At 48.8% G+C, this 20,138-nt stretch overlaps 2 protein-coding genes across 4 annotated transcripts in view; one reads left to right on the plus strand and one right to left on the minus strand.

The window, feature by feature from the left end:
• The first annotated feature begins 848 nt into the window (after window positions 1-848).
• Window positions 849-4,456, plus strand: RBM15B (RNA binding motif protein 15B). The gene has a single exon (XM_034956570.3). The coding sequence runs from the start codon at window positions 1,458-1,460 to the stop codon at window positions 4,128-4,130; it is 2,673 nt and encodes an 890-aa protein (XP_034812461.1). The 5' UTR covers window positions 849-1,457; the 3' UTR covers window positions 4,131-4,456.
• A 1,498-nt stretch (window positions 4,457-5,954) lies between these two features.
• DCAF1 (DDB1 and CUL4 associated factor 1) overlaps window positions 5,955-20,138 on the minus strand; it is a 109,535-nt gene continuing 95,351 nt past the window's right edge. Inside the window, exons 23-26 of one of the 3 annotated variants that reach the window (XR_008624743.2) lie at window positions 13,204-13,456; window positions 8,819-8,911; window positions 7,139-7,209; window positions 5,955-6,275 (exon numbers count right to left, since the gene is read on the minus strand). Coding sequence is in view for 2 of the 3 variants with exons in the window: in XM_055109995.2 (XP_054965970.2) it covers window positions 8,853-8,911; window positions 13,204-13,456 (312 nt within the window). In the remaining variant the exon portion in view is untranslated. Of the gene's footprint in view, window positions 7,210-7,927; window positions 8,912-13,203; window positions 13,457-20,138 lie in introns of those variants that run through there. The other 2 variants (XM_055109995.2, XM_063602384.1) reach the window with 2 other exon arrangements.

Genomic DNA, 20,138 nt, shown 5'->3' on the forward strand with positions numbered 1-20,138 from the left:
TGCTGGAGTCTGCTTCTTAAGCCACTCTCTGTGGCACTGGTGCTTAGGAAACCCAGTTGTTAGTGTGAGCTGTGGCTCAATGAAGACACCTGTAGAAACTACCTGAAAGGACGGACTAAGAACCAGTGCTTTCCAAGTAATTGCTCTTGCCTCAGATCACTTCACTTGTGTCTCCTAAGCTCAGTTTGCCTGTAGGAGGCCTTGCTGCTGTGGAACCCATTGCTTTCTTCCAAGACCTTTCCCCCTGCACCTGCCTGAGCTACTCCAGGAGCTGCTTTCTCATTGTGCGAAGAGGGCATGACTTGGTCTGCTCTTCCCCATCGCAAGGATTCTGTGCCGGAAATTGGGTCAGGTTCTACCATGGCTCCAGCAACTGTCCTTGGAGAATGAAAGCTTCCTCAATGGGCTTGAGCACCTGGGCACCCTTTCCCTCACCTCAGCTGGGGAGAAGAGGTCGTCCTGAAGGTGATGAACAGGAGGGTACTGGCCAGCGAGGGGTCAGCGTGGCAAGCTGTGATAACTGCTGGCACTATCTGTGCATATGGCCTCTTCATCCTTGGCTCTTACGGCCCTACCTTTCCAGCCTGCTATCTGCCCAGATGCCCACAGAAGAGGGTGGGACCCAAGAGTGGCGTTAAAGAGTCTATTCCAACTCCATCAACTGCAACTGCAGGCTTGTCTCTGCTTTCGGTTTTTACCTGCGTGACAGCAATTGTCCTCACGGCCTTTTCGGGGACTGCTGCAGGTGAACCTGCACGTGGAGAATGCGCAGAATGTGGGCCTTGGGTCCTGGACAGGGTCTAAGGATAGGCATGCATTAGTCCTTGGCGCTGTCAACGCCGGATCCCAGGCAGGAGATGCCAACGAGGGTGATGTGGGGTTTGCTCAAGCCTAGTCCTAGGACTGAGGGGATACTACATAAAGAGACCACTGACTGGGTCAATGCCCCAGGTCCCAACGGCCATGGAAGCTGCCACTCCTGCTCCAATCAGCGCGGGCTCCAGTGCTTGCAAGAGGAGATAGCTGGACCCAGAGCGGCAAAGCACGGCTGGGAGCACAAAGCGTTAGGTCGTCTTGCCGGCCTCTCAGGGTTCACTACACTCCGCGTAGCCTCAAGCATCGGCCATGCGGGCCGCGCGGTGGCGCCAGAGCGCGCGGCCCGGGCCCACTCACCCAGCACTCACAGGGTCACATGGCACTGGGCGACGCAGCGCGATGACGCAGGCCCGGCGCGGGTCTTGCTCCGCCCGCCGCAGAGTCACGTGGCAGGACGGCGCACCTTGATAACGCAATGCCCGGCCCCTCAGCGCCGCTCCCGCCCCGCCCCGCCGCCACCGCCGCGCCGAGTCCTTTTGTCCAAGATGGCGGCGCCGGGGGCGCTGCCTCCTCGACCGCCGCCTCCGCCGCCGCCGCTGCTGTGAGAAACCTACGGGCCGCCCGCCCGCCGCGCCAGCGCCATGAAGCGGCAGAGCGAGCGAGACTCTAGCCCGAGCGGGCGCGGCTCGTCATCGTCGGCCAAGCGTCCGCGGGAGCGCGAACGGGAGGCGGAGGCGGGCGGGCGGCGGGCGGCGCACAAGGCCTCTGGCGGCGCCAAGCACCCGGTTCCAGCGCGGGCCCGCGACAAACCCCGCGGCAGCGGAAGCGGCGGGGTCGGGCATCGCGACGGCCGCGGCACCGGGGACGCGAATCACCGCGCGAGTAGCGGGCGCTCCTCGGGCTCCGGCGCTGGCGGCGGGGGACGCGGCGGCAAGGCCTCGGGGGACCCGGGCGCCTCCGGCATGTCGCCCCGCGCGTCTCCTCTGCCGCCGCCTCCGCCACCGCCTGGGGCCGAGCCCGCGTGTCCCGGCTCATCCGCGGCCGCGCCTGAGTACAAGACGTTGCTCATCAGCAGCTTGAGCCCCGCGCTGCCCGCCGAGCACCTCGAGGACCGGCTCTTCCACCAGTTCAAGCGCTTCGGCGAGATCAGCCTCCGCCTGTCGCACACGCCTGAGCTGGGCCGTGTGGCCTACGTGAATTTCCGGCACCCACAGGACGCACGCGAGGCCCGCCAGCACGCCCTGGCCCGGCAGCTGCTGCTCTACGACCGCCCGCTCAAGGTAGAGCCCGTGTACCTGCGTGGCGGCGGCGGGAGCAGTCGGCGAAGTAGCAGCAGCAGCGCCGCCGCTTCCACGCCTCCCCCAGGGCCGCCCGCGCCCGCCGACCCGCTCGGCTACCTCCCGCTACACGGAGGCTACCAGTATAAGCAGCGCTCGCTGTCCCCCGTCGCTGCCCCGCCCCTGCGGGAGCCCCGTGCCCGTCACGCCGCCGCAGCCTTCGCCCTGGATGCCGCTGCTGCCGCCGCCGTGGGACTGTCCCGGGAGCGGGCCCTGGACTACTACGGGCTGTACGACGACCGTGGGCGCCCCTATGGCTACCCAGCTGTGTGTGAGGAGGACCTGATGCCCGAGGATGACCAGCGGGCCACGCGCAACCTCTTCATTGGTAACCTGGACCACAGCGTATCTGAGGTGGAGCTGCGAAGGGCCTTCGAGAAATATGGCATCATCGAGGAGGTGGTCATCAAGAGGCCTGCCCGTGGCCAGGGCGGTGCCTATGCCTTCCTCAAGTTCCAGAACCTGGACATGGCCCATAGGGCTAAGGTGGCCATGTCGGGCCGAGTGATTGGTCGCAACCCCATTAAGATAGGCTATGGCAAGGCCAACCCCACCACTCGTCTCTGGGTGGGTGGCCTGGGACCTAACACGTCACTGGCGGCTCTGGCCCGAGAGTTTGACCGCTTTGGGAGCATTCGGACCATTGATCACGTCAAAGGAGATAGCTTTGCCTATATTCAGTACGAGAGCTTGGACGCAGCCCAGGCCGCCTGTGCTAAAATGAGGGGTTTTCCCTTGGGTGGACCAGACCGCAGGCTCCGCGTGGATTTTGCCAAAGCAGAGGAGACTCGGTACCCCCAGCAGTACCAGCCCTCGCCACTCCCTGTGCATTATGAGCTGCTTACAGATGGATACACCCGGCACCGCAACCTGGACGCCGACCTGGTGCGGGACAGGACGCCCCCACACCTTCTGTACTCAGACCGAGACCGGACTTTTTTGGAAGGGGACTGGACCAGCCCCAGTAAAAGCTCTGACCGCCGAAACAGCCTTGAGGGCTACAGTCGCTCAGTGCGCAGCCGGAGTGGTGAGCGTTGGGGGGCAGATGGAGACCGTGGTTTGCCCAAGCCCTGGGAAGAGAGGCGGAAACGGAGAAGCCTTTCCAGTGACCGTGGGAGGACAACCCATTCCCCATATGAGGAACGGAGTAGGACCAAGGGCAGTGGGCAGCAGTCAGAGCGGGGCTCCGACCGCACCCCTGAGCGCAGCCGCAAGGAGAACCACTCCAGTGAAGGGACCAAAGAGTCCAGCAGCAACTCCCTCAGCAACAGCAGACATGGGGCTGAGGAACGGGGCCACCACCACCACCACCACGAGGCTGCAGACTCTTCCCACGGGAAGAAGGCAAGAGACAGCGAGCGCAATCACCGGACCACAGAGGCCGAGCCCAAGCCTCTGGAAGAGCCAAAACATGAGACCAAAAAGCTGAAGAATCTTTCAGAGTACGCTCAGACACTACAGCTGGGTTGGAATGGGCTTCTGGTGTTGAAAAACAGCTGCTTCCCCACGTCTATGCACATCCTAGAGGGGGACCAGGGGGTGATCAGCAGTCTCCTCAAAGACCACACTTCTGGGAGCAAGCTGACCCAGCTGAAGATCGCCCAGCGCCTTCGACTGGACCAGCCCAAGCTTGACGAGGTCACACGACGCATCAAGCAGGGGAGCCCCAACGGCTATGCGGTCCTCTTAGCCACCCAGGCAACCCCCAGTGGGCTTGGCACTGAGGGGATGCCCACAGTGGAGCCCGGTCTGCAGAGGCGGCTTCTCAGGAACCTGGTCTCCTACTTGAAACAGAAGCAGGCCGCAGGGGTGATCAGCTTGCCAGTGGGGGGGTCCAAGGGCAGAGACGGCACAGGCATGCTCTACGCCTTCCCACCCTGCGACTTTTCCCAGCAGTACCTCCAGTCAGCACTAAGGACATTGGGCAAGCTAGAAGAAGAACACATGGTGATAGTCATCGTCAGAGACACTGCCTAGCCCAAGCCTGTCTTTCCCAGCGTCATGTTTGTGTCACAAAAGCAGTTATTTTAAAATCTGATCCCCTCTCTACCCTACCACTTTGGTTTGAATTATCTCCTGGGTTATTTTGGTTCATTTGGGTGGGGATCAAAGTCCTGTCCACCACCAAAACTAAGTTCTTAGATTTTGGGGGATTTTTTTTTTTAAACGATAAGAAGGGAATCCGGTTATGTTGATTTCTAGTGTACAAGATACTGTCTGCTGTGGTTCTGTATTTTTTTATTTTTTGACCAACTGTGTGGAAAGTTGTCAGTAAAACCTTTGACAGAGGATGGATTTTTAAACCTGTTCAGAGTCCTGGTTTAATCAATCAAGCTAAGAATCGAAGACATCCCTAGTGCATGTACACGAATGCCCTACGTCATCTTTCCAGCACCACTGCTGCACAGGTCACTCTCGGCCTCTCAATTCTTCAGGCTCAGTCTGGACTCTACTCACACTCATTTTTATCTTGGCTGACAGCAGGCAAGCTTCAGTTTGGGCTGTGGACGCTGCCACACAAGCCTGAGTAGAGCCCATGCAAAGGAAGGGATGGGGTGAGCGCAAGGCCTGTGGTCAGCAGCTACTGATGGTTTTTTCTGCCTTAAACCGTGTGTGTGTGTCCATCATCATCAGTTTGAGCTGTGGCTGTTTGGGACAGAGTGCCCACTCAGCATGTTTGTTTGGCAGCAGGTAGCCTTCAGTAGCTGTGTAGTCTTGTACAAGGAGAAGCTGTGCACTGTTGATGCCAGGGGGTCTCGGGGCCCCTGATCTGTCCAGGCTCCTGGTTCGGCCTACTTTCTAGCCTCACTCAGCCCAGGGATATCCAGTGTTGGGAGACAGAGTTGCCTCAGGTTCCCAGGGGCCCGGGAGTCCAAATACTGGAATGGAGGATTGGAGGCAGCCTTCCTTGGATTTACTCATGAACTTTGCCTAGTTGTGATTTTTGGCTTTCTCTGGTCGTTCAGGGCTGATGATGGGTAATAGAGCAGGCCTGTGCCCAGTCATACCTAGAGATTTGTGGGGGGATACTGAACCTCTAGACTGAAGTACTTACAGGGGAGCACAGTGGACTAGGGGATGCCCTTGATAATGACGGTTTCCTAGGTGCAAGATCAGAGCATGTGCCTACACCTTGTGCCCACACCTTGTGCCCTGATGCCAAGGTGGAGACCAATGGGAAATAATAGATATTTTTCGGGGGGGAAATCACAAGTCACTGAGGTGTTTGTTTGTTTGTTAGGCAGTGCTAGAGCTTGAAGCCACTCAAGCCAGTTGGGGAGGAAAGGGATGCAGAGGTACCCTCTAGCTGGGAAGAAGGGTGAGATTCTGTCTTCTTCCCTGTCTCAAGTAAGTAAGGAAGGTACTGCGGACAGTGCGGGCCAGGGAGGAAAACCAGAGCACACAGTTTTGTCACCATGGAACACCCCAAATGCCATTCTTCAGCGTGTCTGGTACCTTGGATGTTCAAACAAACAGGGAACACTGTCAGGGCTGAGGAGAACAGAAGCTCTGGTAAGCGAATGAGCCCCTAGATAACCAGGAACTCCAGGTTCTGCTGGCCGTGGCATCCTCTCTCCAGGTCTGCTCCCTTACCGGAGCTAGGATGAGGTAGCATGAGTGACACCTGAGATGAGTGACACCTGAGATTAGAGGCTGGGGCTCACTGCAGGCTGTGGAGAGGCCATGCTGGTCCACAGGAACACTTGGCAGTGCTCTCGTAGACCCCTCGGTGATGATGTGGAATGGACAGGTGCCTCGCAAGAGAGCAAGCACGTTCATAACAAAACAGCAACACAAAGACATGTTAAGCATGTTTATTTATTTGCCTGTTTGTTTTTTTACTTGAGCTGTGGTCACAGCTGCCAGGTACCTAAGCAAGTCAGTTGGGTACAGCAGGACACGCCACCATTCCAGGGTAGCTGGTACCGCCAGAAACAGGAGTGGGTCTTGTCCTGTTGAAGGCACACTGCAGTGGTTTTCCTGCAGCTCTCCAACAAACGCCCGAGTCACAGGCCAGAGCTGCCTTGGTATGTTAAGTAAGTCCAAAACTTCTTCTCTGGGCTACCTATCTTCCTTCATGAAGCAGGTGCTCAGGACCCGGAAGAATCATCTACCTCCCAGCTTTGTGAGACAGAACCAAGTAAAAGGAAACATGCTAGAAAATGTGCCTAGAGAAGACACTTCAACCTTTGCCTTATCCAATCCCTCTTCAGAGAAAGGTATCCCATGGCCCCAAAAAGAACTGCCAAGTTTTGGTGAGGAGTAACACCCTGGCATGACATTCCTTCTCTTTCCTGGCCCTCAACCACTTCCTTCCTTTGGCTCTTAAGACCTAGCAGGTTCTGTGAACTCTCAGGCCTTGGCCAGCACTAGTTAGGGGAGGTCAGGTGGTCAATGTCCTGGTGATTTTATGAGACTGCCCCACTGAGAAAACTTACTTACTTCAGGCATCCAGTGCCCCCACCCGGGGTTCAGGCCGTGTCTAAGGTGTTGCTTAAAGACAAAAAGGCAACATGTGCCTCACTGGTGGTGTGCCACTGTTCTCATGCTGCCTAAGTGACTCCGATTTTCAGCCCTGGTAGAATAAGGAAGACAGCTGATGCTTCCTTAGCCCCTTAGCACATGTTCCTAAGGTGTGTTGTCAAGCCAACCTGAATTCTGCCTCCCTGTTATAGTCCCTGTCTCCCCCATAGAGACCTGTGGGTGCTCCCAGCAGAGTTGAGACTGGCTCCGTTGAGTTAATGACTAGAATATAGTGCTTTCACTACTTCTTGATTGTTAACCTGTTTTCTTCTGATGCCATCAGTACCAGCAGTCAGACTATTCTACTGGTTAAGTGTTTACTACCATTAAAGCGAGGCATGAAGCAAAGAGCTGAGTGAGTCCTCTGCTCTCCAGAGGACCAAGAAATACCTGTGTGACACAGACCCACTTCAGTGTGTACAGCAAATTCTATAGTGCTTCTGAGCCCAGCAGGGCTTTACCTGCCCCTGGAGAGTTTTAGCCGTCTTGTGTTTCTTGTTTACTTCACAACCAAATTTGTCCCCTCTTCTCTCTGTTAAGGGAGAGAAGTCACTTTAGCTGGATAATACCTATGTAACAAACTGAGCAGCTGTTATTTGGGCAAAATCAAAGGAAGAAAGAGACTATGGTCTTCTATTTATTGTGGGAAGGAAAACAGGGTGGGGCGGGTGAGTGAAAAGGTGGAAATCCCTGGTACCTTGCCTGGTGGTTACACAGTTTAACCATAGGCCAATTTTAGGGGCCTCTGAAGTATCTTTCTACAAACGCAGACCAAGCTCCACTACCCCTAACCTGCCAGGATGCTCAAGTCCACTGTCACAATCCCTTTCAGAAAACATTAGTGGCCGCTGCCCCAGCTACATAGACGGCCGAAATGCTTTCACTCCTTAGCTTTGCCAACTCCATCCTCCAAAACTTCCCAGAATACCTCCCTTTCCAGTTCTACCAAATCTGTACTTGGGAGCAGCCTGCTGGATCCAGAACATGACAACAGAGAGCTGTGTCCACAGGGAACAAAGCCCTGACCTCTCTCTCCACATTACCCTTACAAAAACAGGCCCTCCCCATGAGAGAGCTATAGGGCAGGGGCAGACACTGTGAGTATAAGCTACTTTCCTCCCTGGAGTGCTCTATGTGGGCAGAACATGCTCTCCCTGCCTCTCCTGGAAGGTGTCTTCTCTATGGCCTGGCTAGAGCTGCAAAAAAGGGACACACCCCACTTGGGTAAAAGAAAATAGGGAAAGGCCATAAACAAAGACAGACTTGTAGTTTATTTTGTATTTTTTTAAATAAATACACTTTACATTAAAGAAAAAGGCCTTTGATTTGTAATTTCCACAATGGGGAGAAAGGGAAGAAAAAAAGATTTTTGAAAAACTGAATCACAAAGAAAAATAGAGGGAGTGAACTTATATCCTAAGTTCCCTCAACTCCACAAAACCAATATCCACAATGACCATGCTGCCCCCAAACCATGAAGGTGAGTGAATTTAGGCATTTACCCAGCAGACAGAGTGCCTTCCTCCCCACCTCTGGCACGAAGGAAAACAAATTAACCTGACAGCATATGAGGCAACAAAACAGGTTAAAAAATCATATATTATATTTATAATAAAATATTCTTAATCCTTATCAATTTAAGAAACCACGATTTTCCTTTTCATTTAAACACGTATGTAAAAATGCCTCTATATTGTTCTTTAGACATCATTTTCTTCCAAAGAAAATGAAGTGCAGGGACAAGAGACCTGGTGGATATAAGTTCATACCCTCAGTTATAAATGCCTGTTTTTTTTTCCTTTTTAAAGTTTTATAAAAAACTATTTCTTGTTCTTTAAGTAAAGAACATTATACAAAGAAAATATATTGTGAAATACCCCAGAGACATGGTTTTTTTTTCCCCTTGAAAGATATGTCCATCCTAGGAAATGGTGGGGGTGGATGTGGGGGGTGCAGAGTAGGGCCTAGTCCCTGTTGTCATTTTTGTGGTGGTTATTGTTTCTGGAAGGACCCTCGGGTGCCAATGAGGCTCTCTAAGCCATAATCTTCTGAATGCAGGGCATGCAGCTCCTTAAAAGACAGACAGCCCTGGGAGAAAGAGAAGGGAATATGTTCTGAATTCATTTGACTCAGTTTCTCGCCTGCCAAGAATCTCTTCCAAGCAGTGATGGCTCCTCACTCATTCAGAGATAAGATGATGTCATCTTCCAAATCAGAGTTGTCAGAGCTGTCAGCTGAAAGGGAAGAAAAGGGAGAGACAAGATTACACACTAGGCTTATAGGAAGCTTTCCTACAGAAGCACCTGCACTCACATACATTCATGCCCGAGCAAGGTTAACTACCAGTTTCCAGAAAGAAGAAAACACATCAATTAACTCCTTGGAGCTGGCTCTGGAGAATACTCCTGTTGCTTGGCAGTTGTATTCTCCCGGAGACCTTTTGCTCTCCTAAGGGCCTGGACACAGTTCCCCTGCTTCCTGCCTGGGAGGCGCTGAAGGGATCAAGCGAGTGCCATCTGAAGCTTCCCCCCATGCCACTTTAAATGGCTGCAAAGGGGCAGAGCTGAGGGGAGCAATGAGTAAGCCTCCATGACCCTTGGCCTCTGCTGTCCTTCAAGGATACGCACAGGCCTGCCTGACCCCAAGAGACCACTAGAAAGGCAGGCTAAGACCAGGCAAAAGTGAGAGATGTATCTTTTCTGAAACACCTTAGTCACTCCCTTCAATCCTCAGAAGACCGACCACCAAGGCAGAGATAGTCACCCTAGATTCATGCCTCTGTAATTTCGGAATATAGTCTGCAAATTATATTCCCAAAAAGGTGCAGGCCAATTTGCAGCAATACAAGATAAGTAGCTACCCATCCAGAGGCAGGAGGCCAGCGGAAGCAGTGTGACGCCCTGGAAGACAGCACTGTCTCTGATGAGGACCCTCTCTGCTTGACAATCTGCCTTCTCTGGCAGCACACGGACACATTAACACTTCTGGAAGGATCTGTTAAGGGGTGAAACTTAAGTGGTAGCAAAAAGGACCCTCAAGATGAGGTAGATACACCATGTCTGGCTGATCAAAATCAGAAAGAAACAGGGTACCTAGCTTGTAGGGACTCTAATATTCGCTGAGTCAAAGAAAAGGAAAGTTCTCAGTGCCCAATTTGATTACTCGTAGCTCAGGAGGCTATGAAACCATTTTAACTAGGTCCCCCATAAAACAGACAAACCCTGAGCCCGTAAAACAGACAAACCCTGAGCTGGAGCCCTGCAAATGCCCCGTGTGGCAAGGGGCAGCCACTAGATGCAAAGAATCCCTCATCAGCCTTTTTCCAGTGCCTAAGAGAATCAACTCTTGGACAATCATGTTCCCAAACCTTCCTTCATTCATTATCCCCAAACACAATTTCCTTTAGGAGGAAAACTGAAGTGGACAAAGGAAAACCAAGAAAAGCATGGCAATGATACAAAAAAGTCTGGAAGTAAGCAAAAGAAATGGCTGACAAAACCAGTGTCCCTGGGTCTAAGTGGGCACAAGAGTGGCCTGACTGTATTGGTGATGTATTGGTGAAGAGTAGGAAAACAAGATGGAGATGGCAAAGAACTATTATCTAACACAGCTGAACAAAGCAAGCCTCAGCTCCTCTGCTGTAAGAGCTCCAGGAGGAAGTGTCACAGGAGGGTGTGGGGCCTCCTCCCCAGAGCCAAGTCCAGCACTGTGTCCCCACCCCATACCACAAACTTGCCTGGTCCCTGTGGCAGCATCCACAGCATCCCCGAGGACTCATGCTCTCCACAAGCCAACAATGCCAGACCCACCGGCCTGAGACCCTTCTGCCCAGCAGCTATGCAGCTCTTCAGAACTAAGAATCTTAACCACGCTGTAGCACATCTAAGAACTGTAAATGCAGCTTAACGAGATCACAGCACAATCTTCTTTAAGCAAGTAACTGTCAGGCTCAAGGTCTGAGAGAAAACCTCCAGGGCTTGGGCACCAACTCCCCTCTGGTGGTCAGATCATAGGACGCCTTTCTCTACCTTCCTTATCCTTTCCCCACCTTCCTTATCCTTTCCCCATTCTCCAAGTGTTGAAGTGACCCAATCCCAAACCCTGGTTAGGACCTCCCATTCTGAAAGGTCGCTAAGGCAGACAATCTAGGTATAATTAATCCCTGTAGTGTTTAACCTATCGCTCTACAACATACAGGTTTTGGAGGCAGGGCTGACAAGCAGAGACACATAAAGATCTCAGAATCAGGCCGGGCGCAGTGGCTGATGCCTGTATCCCAGCACTTTGGGAGGCCAAAGCAGGCGGATCACGACGTCAGGAGATCGAGACCATCCTGGCTAACACGGTGAAACCCTGTCTCTACTAAAAATACAAAAAATTAGCTGGGGGTGGTGGCGGGCGCCTGTAGTCCCAGCTACTCAGGAGGCTGAGGCAAGAGAATGGCATGAACCCGGGAGGCGGAGCTTGCAGTGAGCCAAGACTGCGCCACTGCACTCCAGCCTGGGCAACAGAGTGAGACTCCATCTCAAAAAAAAAAAAAAAAGATCTCAGAATCAAGCTGTTTCTCTTCCTAGGGCCAGGGCTCTGCATCTGCAATCATGGAGTCCCTGCAGGCTCCAGGGCCTACGTAAAGGTACATGGGGGCGCATGGGTGTGGTTTTCTATAGTTTCTATGGCTTTCACCCTATCCTAAAAGGGCTCTTCATAAGCCCAGTAAGGTTCAGAGCTACTGCTCTAAAGGATTAGTGTTAGGCAAAACCATGGGTGCTAAGAATGCTCTCCTTGCTGACAGCAGCTGGCTCTTCTATGAAACAGAGAAAGAGCCATGGAGTGTGCTCCAGATGCCACCTCTGCATCTCCACCTCAATTGTGAAGTCCACTCTGAGACGTCCTCAAGTTGTGATCCATTATTTTCACATCGTAAATATTCTCATAAAGTAACAACATTCTCACAACTGATAGAGTTAAAGTTTTCCAGATTACCTTTGGCTTGAAAGAAGGAATTTCCTCAACAGCTAAAAGAGGCAGTAATTGTACAGGCCAAATACAAACTGAGTGGCTTTATATTCAAATTAAGAATGGAAAAATTAAAGTGATGCTCTCTTATTTTGGGAGCACCACCATCAGCTGGCCTGCTGTTTGCTGACCCTGCGAACCTGCTCTGCTAACTACTTGTAATTGAAAGGAGGTATAACTTGTTTCCCATGTCTCACTATTCACATGTGACAAAAACGTTCATTAAAACTTTGTCTGACCAGGCTTCGGCCTACTCCACTGAATCACCTCAGCCTCCAAGTATGAAAAAACAGAAGTTGATGAACAGCAGATGAATATATAGAAGACACTCCCCTACCCTCCTACCCTCAAGCTTCCTCAAAATACAGCCTTGGTAAGAAGATTCATGTACAGCTGCAGAGCTAACAGCCTCTTTGAACTATTTGCTGATTTCTGCAGGATTCATTACCATAGTCAGGGGACAACTTGACTTCAGAAACCTAATGGGAAATAACTAGAAGAACTGGAGTTTGTTCCTCAAAATTTGGATTAAGAAAAAAAGGTAAATAAAAGGAAGTGAATAAACCAGAAGCCAAAGGGAAAATATTTGCCCCTTGGCTGTTAGGAGGGATTAGCCAAAGGGAGACAGGAAAGGGCTCCTCCACAAGAGGGCCTGCATTTCTTTATAATTCACCCCAAAAAGAACAGCACCCCATTGAGGGGCTGCTTCTGACTGATTCTAGCCATGCCTCTCGGCAGAGAGCTACACTTTGGCCTTTCATTCTAAGGCTAATCCTCTGAAGCAGGAGTTGACAAACTATAAGCCCACCACCTATTTTTGCAAAACAAAGTTTTATTAGAACACAGCCACAATCATTCATTTACGGATTGTCTATGACTGCTTTCTCACTACAACAGCAGAGTTGAAGAGCTGCAACAAAGGCCATATACCCTACAAAGCATTTTTTTTTTTTTTTTTTGAGATGGAGTCTCACTCTATTATCCCAGCCTGGAGTGCAGTGGCACGATCTCAGCTCACTGCAACCTCCGCCTCCCAGGTTCAAGCGATTCTCCTGCCTCAGCCTCCCAAGTAGCTGGGATTATAGGCATGCGCCACCACGCCCAGCTAATTTTGTATTTTTAGTAGAGACAGGATTTCATCATGTTGCCCAGGCTGGTCTCGAACTCCTGACCTCAGGTGATCCACCCTCCTCGGCCTCCAAAGTGCTGGGATTACAGGCGTGAGCCACCGTGCCCGGCTGCATAAAATATTTACTGTCTGGTCTTACAGAAAAAGTCTGCCAATCTCTACTTGAAAGATAAGAAATGACAGCCATTTGGTTGGGTTCCACAGTCTGACAGGAGAGGAGGGCAGAGATGCAAAGGTGCTTTGCCTCAAGAGACCAGAGTAGTGAATCAAATTATGGGGCACAGAACCGTGGTATGGCTTGCCCTCTAAGTTGTATGGGCACAAAGGAAGGGATCTTGCCCTGGGTGCCAAGGCTCAGCCTGAACTCTGCCCTATACTTACTGTCCCCCAGAATCAGTTCCACCTCCTCATCTGCATCAGAGTCTTCATCCTCCCCGTCCTCTCCCTCCTCTAGAAGGTTTGCTAGCTCCTCATCAGAGGGAGAGAAGTCATTGTCCCCATCTTCCCCTGCGTTCTCATTATTGTCGTCCTCCTCCAACTCCGCCTCCAGCAACTGGTCAGTGTCAAGCTCATCTAAATCATCGGTGTCATCATCATCTTCATCATCATCTTCTTCCTCCTGTTCTTCCTCTTCCTGGTAAGAAAGCGTAACGTTCATTAGTACAAATACAGAGGCCTGACCCATGGGGGCCACATGGCAGGTCGACCAAAGGGACAGGGTAGGAAACTGTCAGTAGAGGGTAGTAGTGATCTAGATGAGCACAGACTTCATGAGCCAGCCAGACTTGTCAGTGATGGCTGAGATAGGCATACATGTCCCTCAAGACGGTCAAAGCACCCCTCAGACAAGGATTAATGGTCACATAGCCCTTATGCAAGGAAACAGGCAACTCGCTTCACAGAAGTCTCTGCCATCAATATTCTAGGAGCCCAAGGGGGCTCTTCTTTCTCACCTGCATCAACCAAAGCAAGTGAAATCAGCTGAGACACTAGAAAAAATCCTTTTACCTGGAATCTAAAATGCAATGCTTTAACAAAATGGAAGAACACAACTGCTCATTATCTCCTCAGCCCTTCAAGCTCTTGCCCTTGATCTTCTAACCAAGAATGTGGATAAGCTCCTAACTATGCTATCACAAACATTTGATCAGAACAACATTGCAACAAAAGACTTAAAATATAGAACACTAACAGAAACCCATATTTCCTGTCATAAGCCAAAAAGAAAAAAAAGTATGCTAGAGAAACTATCTTTCTTTCCATTCTTACAAGAACTTGCAAAGGCAAGAAAATTACCAGAACATCAATGAAATACTTTGTTCTAGGGACCCTGGGCTTTGTAAATGGTACATTCTGGCATCTGCCACAGATTTCAGGTTTGCATTAGAATCCCAACTGTTTCCCTTCAAAAGGGAGAGGACACAAAGATACCTCTTTGCTTTGACAGGGATAAGAGGCATTCCCAAGTAAACGTAGCTGCCACTCAAGACACTTATCTTTCTGCTCAAACATCAACTGTCAGCCTTGCCAATAGCAAAGGATTCTAATTGTTACAATAATAAAATGTAAAATTCATTTAATACATCAACCTAATGAAATTCAAGATGGAATAAGCCCAACGTAAGCACAAAAAAATTTTTTTTGTTCTTATTATTTTAAAACTTATACTCAGTGGTTACATCTTTTTTCATTTTAAAGGTGTTATTGCCTGCCAAGCACTTAAAAAACAAGCATTTTGTGCTTACCCAGCCACTAGAAACCAGTGTGTAACATAAGCTAGGATCATTCAGCAGGGTAGCTCCGCTTTGTGGACTTCTGGTAATTTTGGAACCACCATTAGTGACTTTTTTATAAACTGTGTAATTTAGTAATTTAGACTCTTCAAAATTTCTGCCAGTTATGTTGGAAAAACTGAGCCCCTTTTAAATACCTAGTACTCCTAATACTTGTGCAAGTGCGTGTATGGTCTGTACCAGATTTTGTGGGAGCATTTGTGTATGTGCCAACACACACACACATAGAAGGCCTGAGACTATTCCAAAGCCTTGGCCACACATCCCCTCCAGAGGTGAGTGGATAAATAACTACTAAGCATTCACCCGCCTCAAAGGAACTATGAGTGTCTGCAGTCAACAATGATAAACTGAAACACAGACAGGCTCTCAGCCCCTACAAGCACATAAGCTCATACAAATAACTGGGAAAGGAGAGCGGGGTCAAAATTCAGGGGATATCATCCAAGTGCTTACCAGATTACAACTTTTGCCTCTTTTTCCAGGCGTATTTTCATAGACTTGACCAAAATTAGCTAATCCACTAACAAAGTGCCACAGTTAAAAATAAGTAAGGAAGAAAGTACCCAGGGCCCTGTGTCTTAAGGCTTCATGGACAGAACACTTATATTTAAAATTTAAGATAGCACAACTAAAGGTCCACGGTTGAGTGTGTACATGAAAGGTTAAACTGCTCAAATAGGCATGGGCTAGCCAGAAAATTCATGAAGACAATTCTCTTTCATTTTGAAGAACATTGAGGCTTAGCTGATCTAGAAGAACTGAACAAAAAGCTTCCATATCAAGAGCAATCCTGGAATATTTTCAAGCAGGGTCTAAGCTTTGAACTAGATACCATTCCAAACTCTTCCAGCAGCAGACAAACCCAAATTTTACTTAATTTTATAGCAGAAGAAACAGATGTATATGTATTCATCCCAGAAGGCCACAAACACATCATATGTGACCATGAGAGAGAGGAGGGGAAATTAGTAGGAAAGAGATCTACCTGAATCTCAAGTTGAGCACCTCACTTTGTCGTCTCTACTTTGTATTTAATGCCCAATGCTGATTTCTCACCATGTATTTTGTCACACATGGACATAGCCATAAACTCACTTCCCAAATTTTAAATCTGAAACTGGGATCATGAAGCAGAGGCTCACAAGACCCATCCAAAATGCTGTGGCAGAACCCAAAAGAGATTCTAGGAAGCAATTTTAGGTGCATTCTCTGCTGGTCAAGTAACTGGTGGCATGAACCCCTCTCCTTCAGATCTAAAGAATAAAGCTTCCAATAATGAGTGGTCCAAAAAGTAAAAACTAAAAATAATTATTTAATGAAAAAGCAAAGCTTAGCTGGGCACAACGGCACACACCTGTAGTCCCAGCTACTCAGGAAGCTGAGGCAGGAGGATCACTTGAACCCAGGAATTCAAGGCTACATTGAACTACGATTGTGCCACTGCACTCCAGCCTGGGCAACAGAGTGAGATCCCATTTCTTTGAAAACAAAAACAAAAACAGGCCGGGCGTGGTGGCTCACACCTGTAATCCCAACACTTTGGGAGGCTGAGGCAGGCAGATCACAAGGTAAGGAGATCAAGACCATCCCGGCTAACACAGTGAAACCCCGTCTCTATTAAAAATACAAAAAATTTGCTGGGTGTGGTGACGGGCACCTGTAGTCCCAGCTACTCTGGAGGCTGAGGCAGGAGAATGGCATGAACCCAAGAGGCGGAGCTTGCAGTGAGCCGAGATCGCGCCACTGCACTCCAACCTGGACGACAGGGCAAGACTCTGTCTCAAAAAAAAAAAACAAAAAAAAAAAACCCCAAATTTTTCTAGAATCCTGACTCAACTCTGACAACATTTAGAAAATGTTTTGGATCCAGGGATATTGTTTTTTTTTAATTCTCTAAGACTTCTTTTAGGGCTTAGAGGAATTCAGGGCCAGGCCATTTTAAATTAAGGTACTAATAAATTTCTCTACAGAAAGAATTCTAAAACTCTTCTCTCCTTAATTCCACCTACATCAATTTCATGGTTACCCAAAGCCCCCAAACCCTGCAGATAAACAACTCACCCCTTTCCTTTACAGAAAATAGGTCAACTGGCATAAGCTCCCTCCGCTGCTCTCTGGTCCCCTCTACATCTAAATCTGGCTTCAGCCTGGTCTGAGGAGGAAGCATGCTACCCACTCCTGCTCTGGATCTCAACCAACCCTGAGACCCTGTTACCACAGACACTTTTCTCATCCCCACCTCACCACCACCTTCACACTGGCTTCTCACTTTCTATGCCAAGAGGTTCAGTTCTCCCAAACCTAATAAGCTCTCCATCTACATAGGCTTCAGATGCCTTTTACCTACACTTTGGCTGGGCGCAGTGGCTCACACCTGTAATCCCAGCACTTTGGGAGGCCAAGGCGGGTGGATCACCTGAGGTCAGGAGTTTGAGACCAGCCTGGCCAACAGGGTGAAACCTCATCTCTACTAAAATACAAAATTAGTCGGGTGTGGTGGCACATGCCTTTAGTCCCAGCTACTTGGGAGGCTGAGACAGCAGAATTGCTTGAACCTAGGAGGCGGAGGCCTCGGCGAGACAGAGTGAGACTCCGTCTCAAAAAAAACAAACAAAACAAACAAACAAACAAAAAACCGTCATTCAAATCTGATCCTGACCTTTATGTAACATGTCATATTTTGCTAAATGTATAAATGCCTACTTTTTAAAAAATACTTTTTCTGTCCTTAAAGGCTATAGGTTCACTTTAGGGTCATAAATGTTTGTTTTTCTTTCCTCACTGGCAGAATCTAACTCAAGTTACATTTCAATTCTTTAAGAAAATGAGCCTTTCAGGAATCAACACATTCAGCTCTGACCAGGTGTGTGTAATCAGTAAAGACTCTTAACATCCGCTTCTAGGCAGTGGAGAACACACAGGAAGCACAGCACACAGTGTGTCCCAGACTCCAAAATGGAGTGGAAAACAGAGAGCATTATTCCTTTGTTGAGTTTTTTATTATAAATTTAAGGTTAAGTATAATTAGCTAAAATGTATTGGCTTGTCAAAATCTAGGAGCAATGATCAATTACTTATCTTGGGTTTTGTAACTTTTCTAAAAGTCAAATCAAAGATGAATGAACTGATTTCTAAAAACACAGGCACCAGGTTGGGCGCGGTGGCTCATGCCTATAATCCCAGCACTTTGGGAGGCCGAGGTGGGCGGATCACCTGAGGTCAGGAGTTCGAGATCAGCCTGGCTAACATGGTGAAACCCCATCTCTACTAAAAATACAGAATTAGCCGGTTGTGGTGGCAGGAGCCTACAATCCCAGCTACTCAGGGAGGCTGAGGCAGATTTGCCTGAACCTGGGAGGTGGAGGTTGCAGTGAGCCAAGATCGCAACACTGCGCTCCAGCCTGGGTGACAGGGCGAGACTCCATCTCAAAAAAAAAAAAAAAAAAAAACAACCAGATACCAAACTTCTAATGGATAATAATGACCTGTGATAGGTGACTAGCTTATCTCTGCTTTCATCAAATGCCTGAAGGCAGGCAGACTAGCAGCCTCAGGAACCAAATATTTATGGGTGTCCAATACATTGTTTAGGTTTTCATTCATCTAGATACAGCTGTACCTTTCATCCTTTCCTCTTAATCTCCAAGCTTATTTAAGCATAAGGACAAAGGACAAATATTTTATGGCATGTCAATTATATCTCGATAAAGCTCTTTATGCTGGACCATTTTATTAGATGATGGCTGAACATTCAGGCTTCTGAATTTATTTTGCTATAATGAAAAGGCAAATTCAAAGGTGTTGGTCACAGGTGCCTGTATCCCTGAGCCACATAAGTCATATCTGGAACATCTGAGAAGACCTGAGAACAGATATCTAGACTAGGACAAAACTTTGAATAGCAAATGATTCATAGGAAAATGAAAAGTCTCTAGTTTTAAAATCAGGTGAAGCGTACAAAGCAAAGTAAAACTAGAGACTGGTTTTCCTACAAAGGAAAGTGAGTTTAAAAAAAATTCAAGCTGGCACACTGTGCATGAGAGGCAGTAGGCAGAAATCTGATGGAGATAGTAAAAACAGCCAAACTCCACCACAAGATTCTAGAAGGAGCATGGATCAACAGAATTAAGGTTACAAAAGAGACCTACTCAAATAGATACGGTATTATCCCGTATCTCTAAATCAAACATCTCTAAATCAAAAATCAAAATGCCAAGGGCTTGAGGGGATAAGCAGTTCTCTAACAGAGGTCCTTCAAACATGAAATGCACCAGATGATCAATAAAAGCTGTAATATCAGTATGGAGTGAAACATGCCTAGATCCTAAGACATCTGGAAGCCACAATAATAACTTAGCCATGTTGCACACCTACCCTGCCACCTAGTCTTCTCTGAGCTAGAAAGCTTTCCGGCTCTTCTACAGGCTGGGCTCCAGAGCCACTCCTTAGAGCCCTCTTGAGCCTGCCCCTCTCACTCTTGGCTGTCATGCTGAGGCAGCCTCTTGCTTTCCTTCCTGCATCCAAGTCAAAAGTCCTGACCACTACCATATGCCCTTCCTAATCTCTTTCTCCCTTAACTTCTCAAAAGTTAAGCAGGACAAAAGAAGAAGAATTAGTCAGTCTTTTCCCTGACCCAAGCCTTCCTGGAGAGAGTGGGATAAGAGGAGTATAACTCTTAAATTATTCCCTTATGGTGGCCTCTCGCTTCCACAGCCAGCCACCAACCTCCAGTGCCTTTGCCTCTCACCACTCCATGTCTGCAAGAATAAGGCCAACCCAGAGAATAGCCTTCCAACTCCCAAGGTGTCTAGGGCAATCTCAACTTTCCTCTGAGTTGACCTCCCCCTCAAAGACAGACACCAGGCATCACATGGACCCAGGTGATGGTTCCCAGAGAAGACTGCCGCCCACTGCCTTATTAAACGCATGGATATGGGAGGGCTGGGATAATGATGTTGACAAATAACCCAGTTTTGGCCTCAGATTTATGCTTCAACATGTAACATCCAAGAAGCCTGATTCAGAACTGATACCTGGTAGTGATGAATAAACCCACGGAGGACAAAGCAGTCGACAGCCACCCATACCATTGTAATGTACGCGCAAATGGCCTGACAACTGCACCCTCTGTATGGACTCAAGAATAAACTACGTCTTATTTCATGATAGCTAATGTGAAAAAGTAGGCATTAAGGGAGTGAGGTGTCTAAGGTAGCAAACTGAAGTGAGAATAAAAGAACAGGCAGTATTAAGAAACCCACTAAAGGCAACCAAATGAAATTTGGAGGACCTAATACCAAGCTCTGCTACCCAGAAAGACTAGAAACATGTACAAGCTGTAACAGCACAGCACTCAAGAAAACACTAAAATCCATGTCACAAATAAATCAAAGATCTCAAGTATCCATTGGAAAACCTCTCCCTTCTACCCATATCTCATAACTCACATGAGCTTTAGACACTGCTGGCTCCTCTCACCCATGAAAAACCAAGGCCCCTGTAGAGCCCATATAGCTGGAA

The sequence above is a fragment of the Pan paniscus genome, chromosome 2 (assembly GCF_029289425.2).
Source record: "Pan paniscus chromosome 2, NHGRI_mPanPan1-v2.0_pri, whole genome shotgun sequence".
Taxonomy (NCBI): Eukaryota; Metazoa; Chordata; class Mammalia; order Primates; family Hominidae; genus Pan; species Pan paniscus.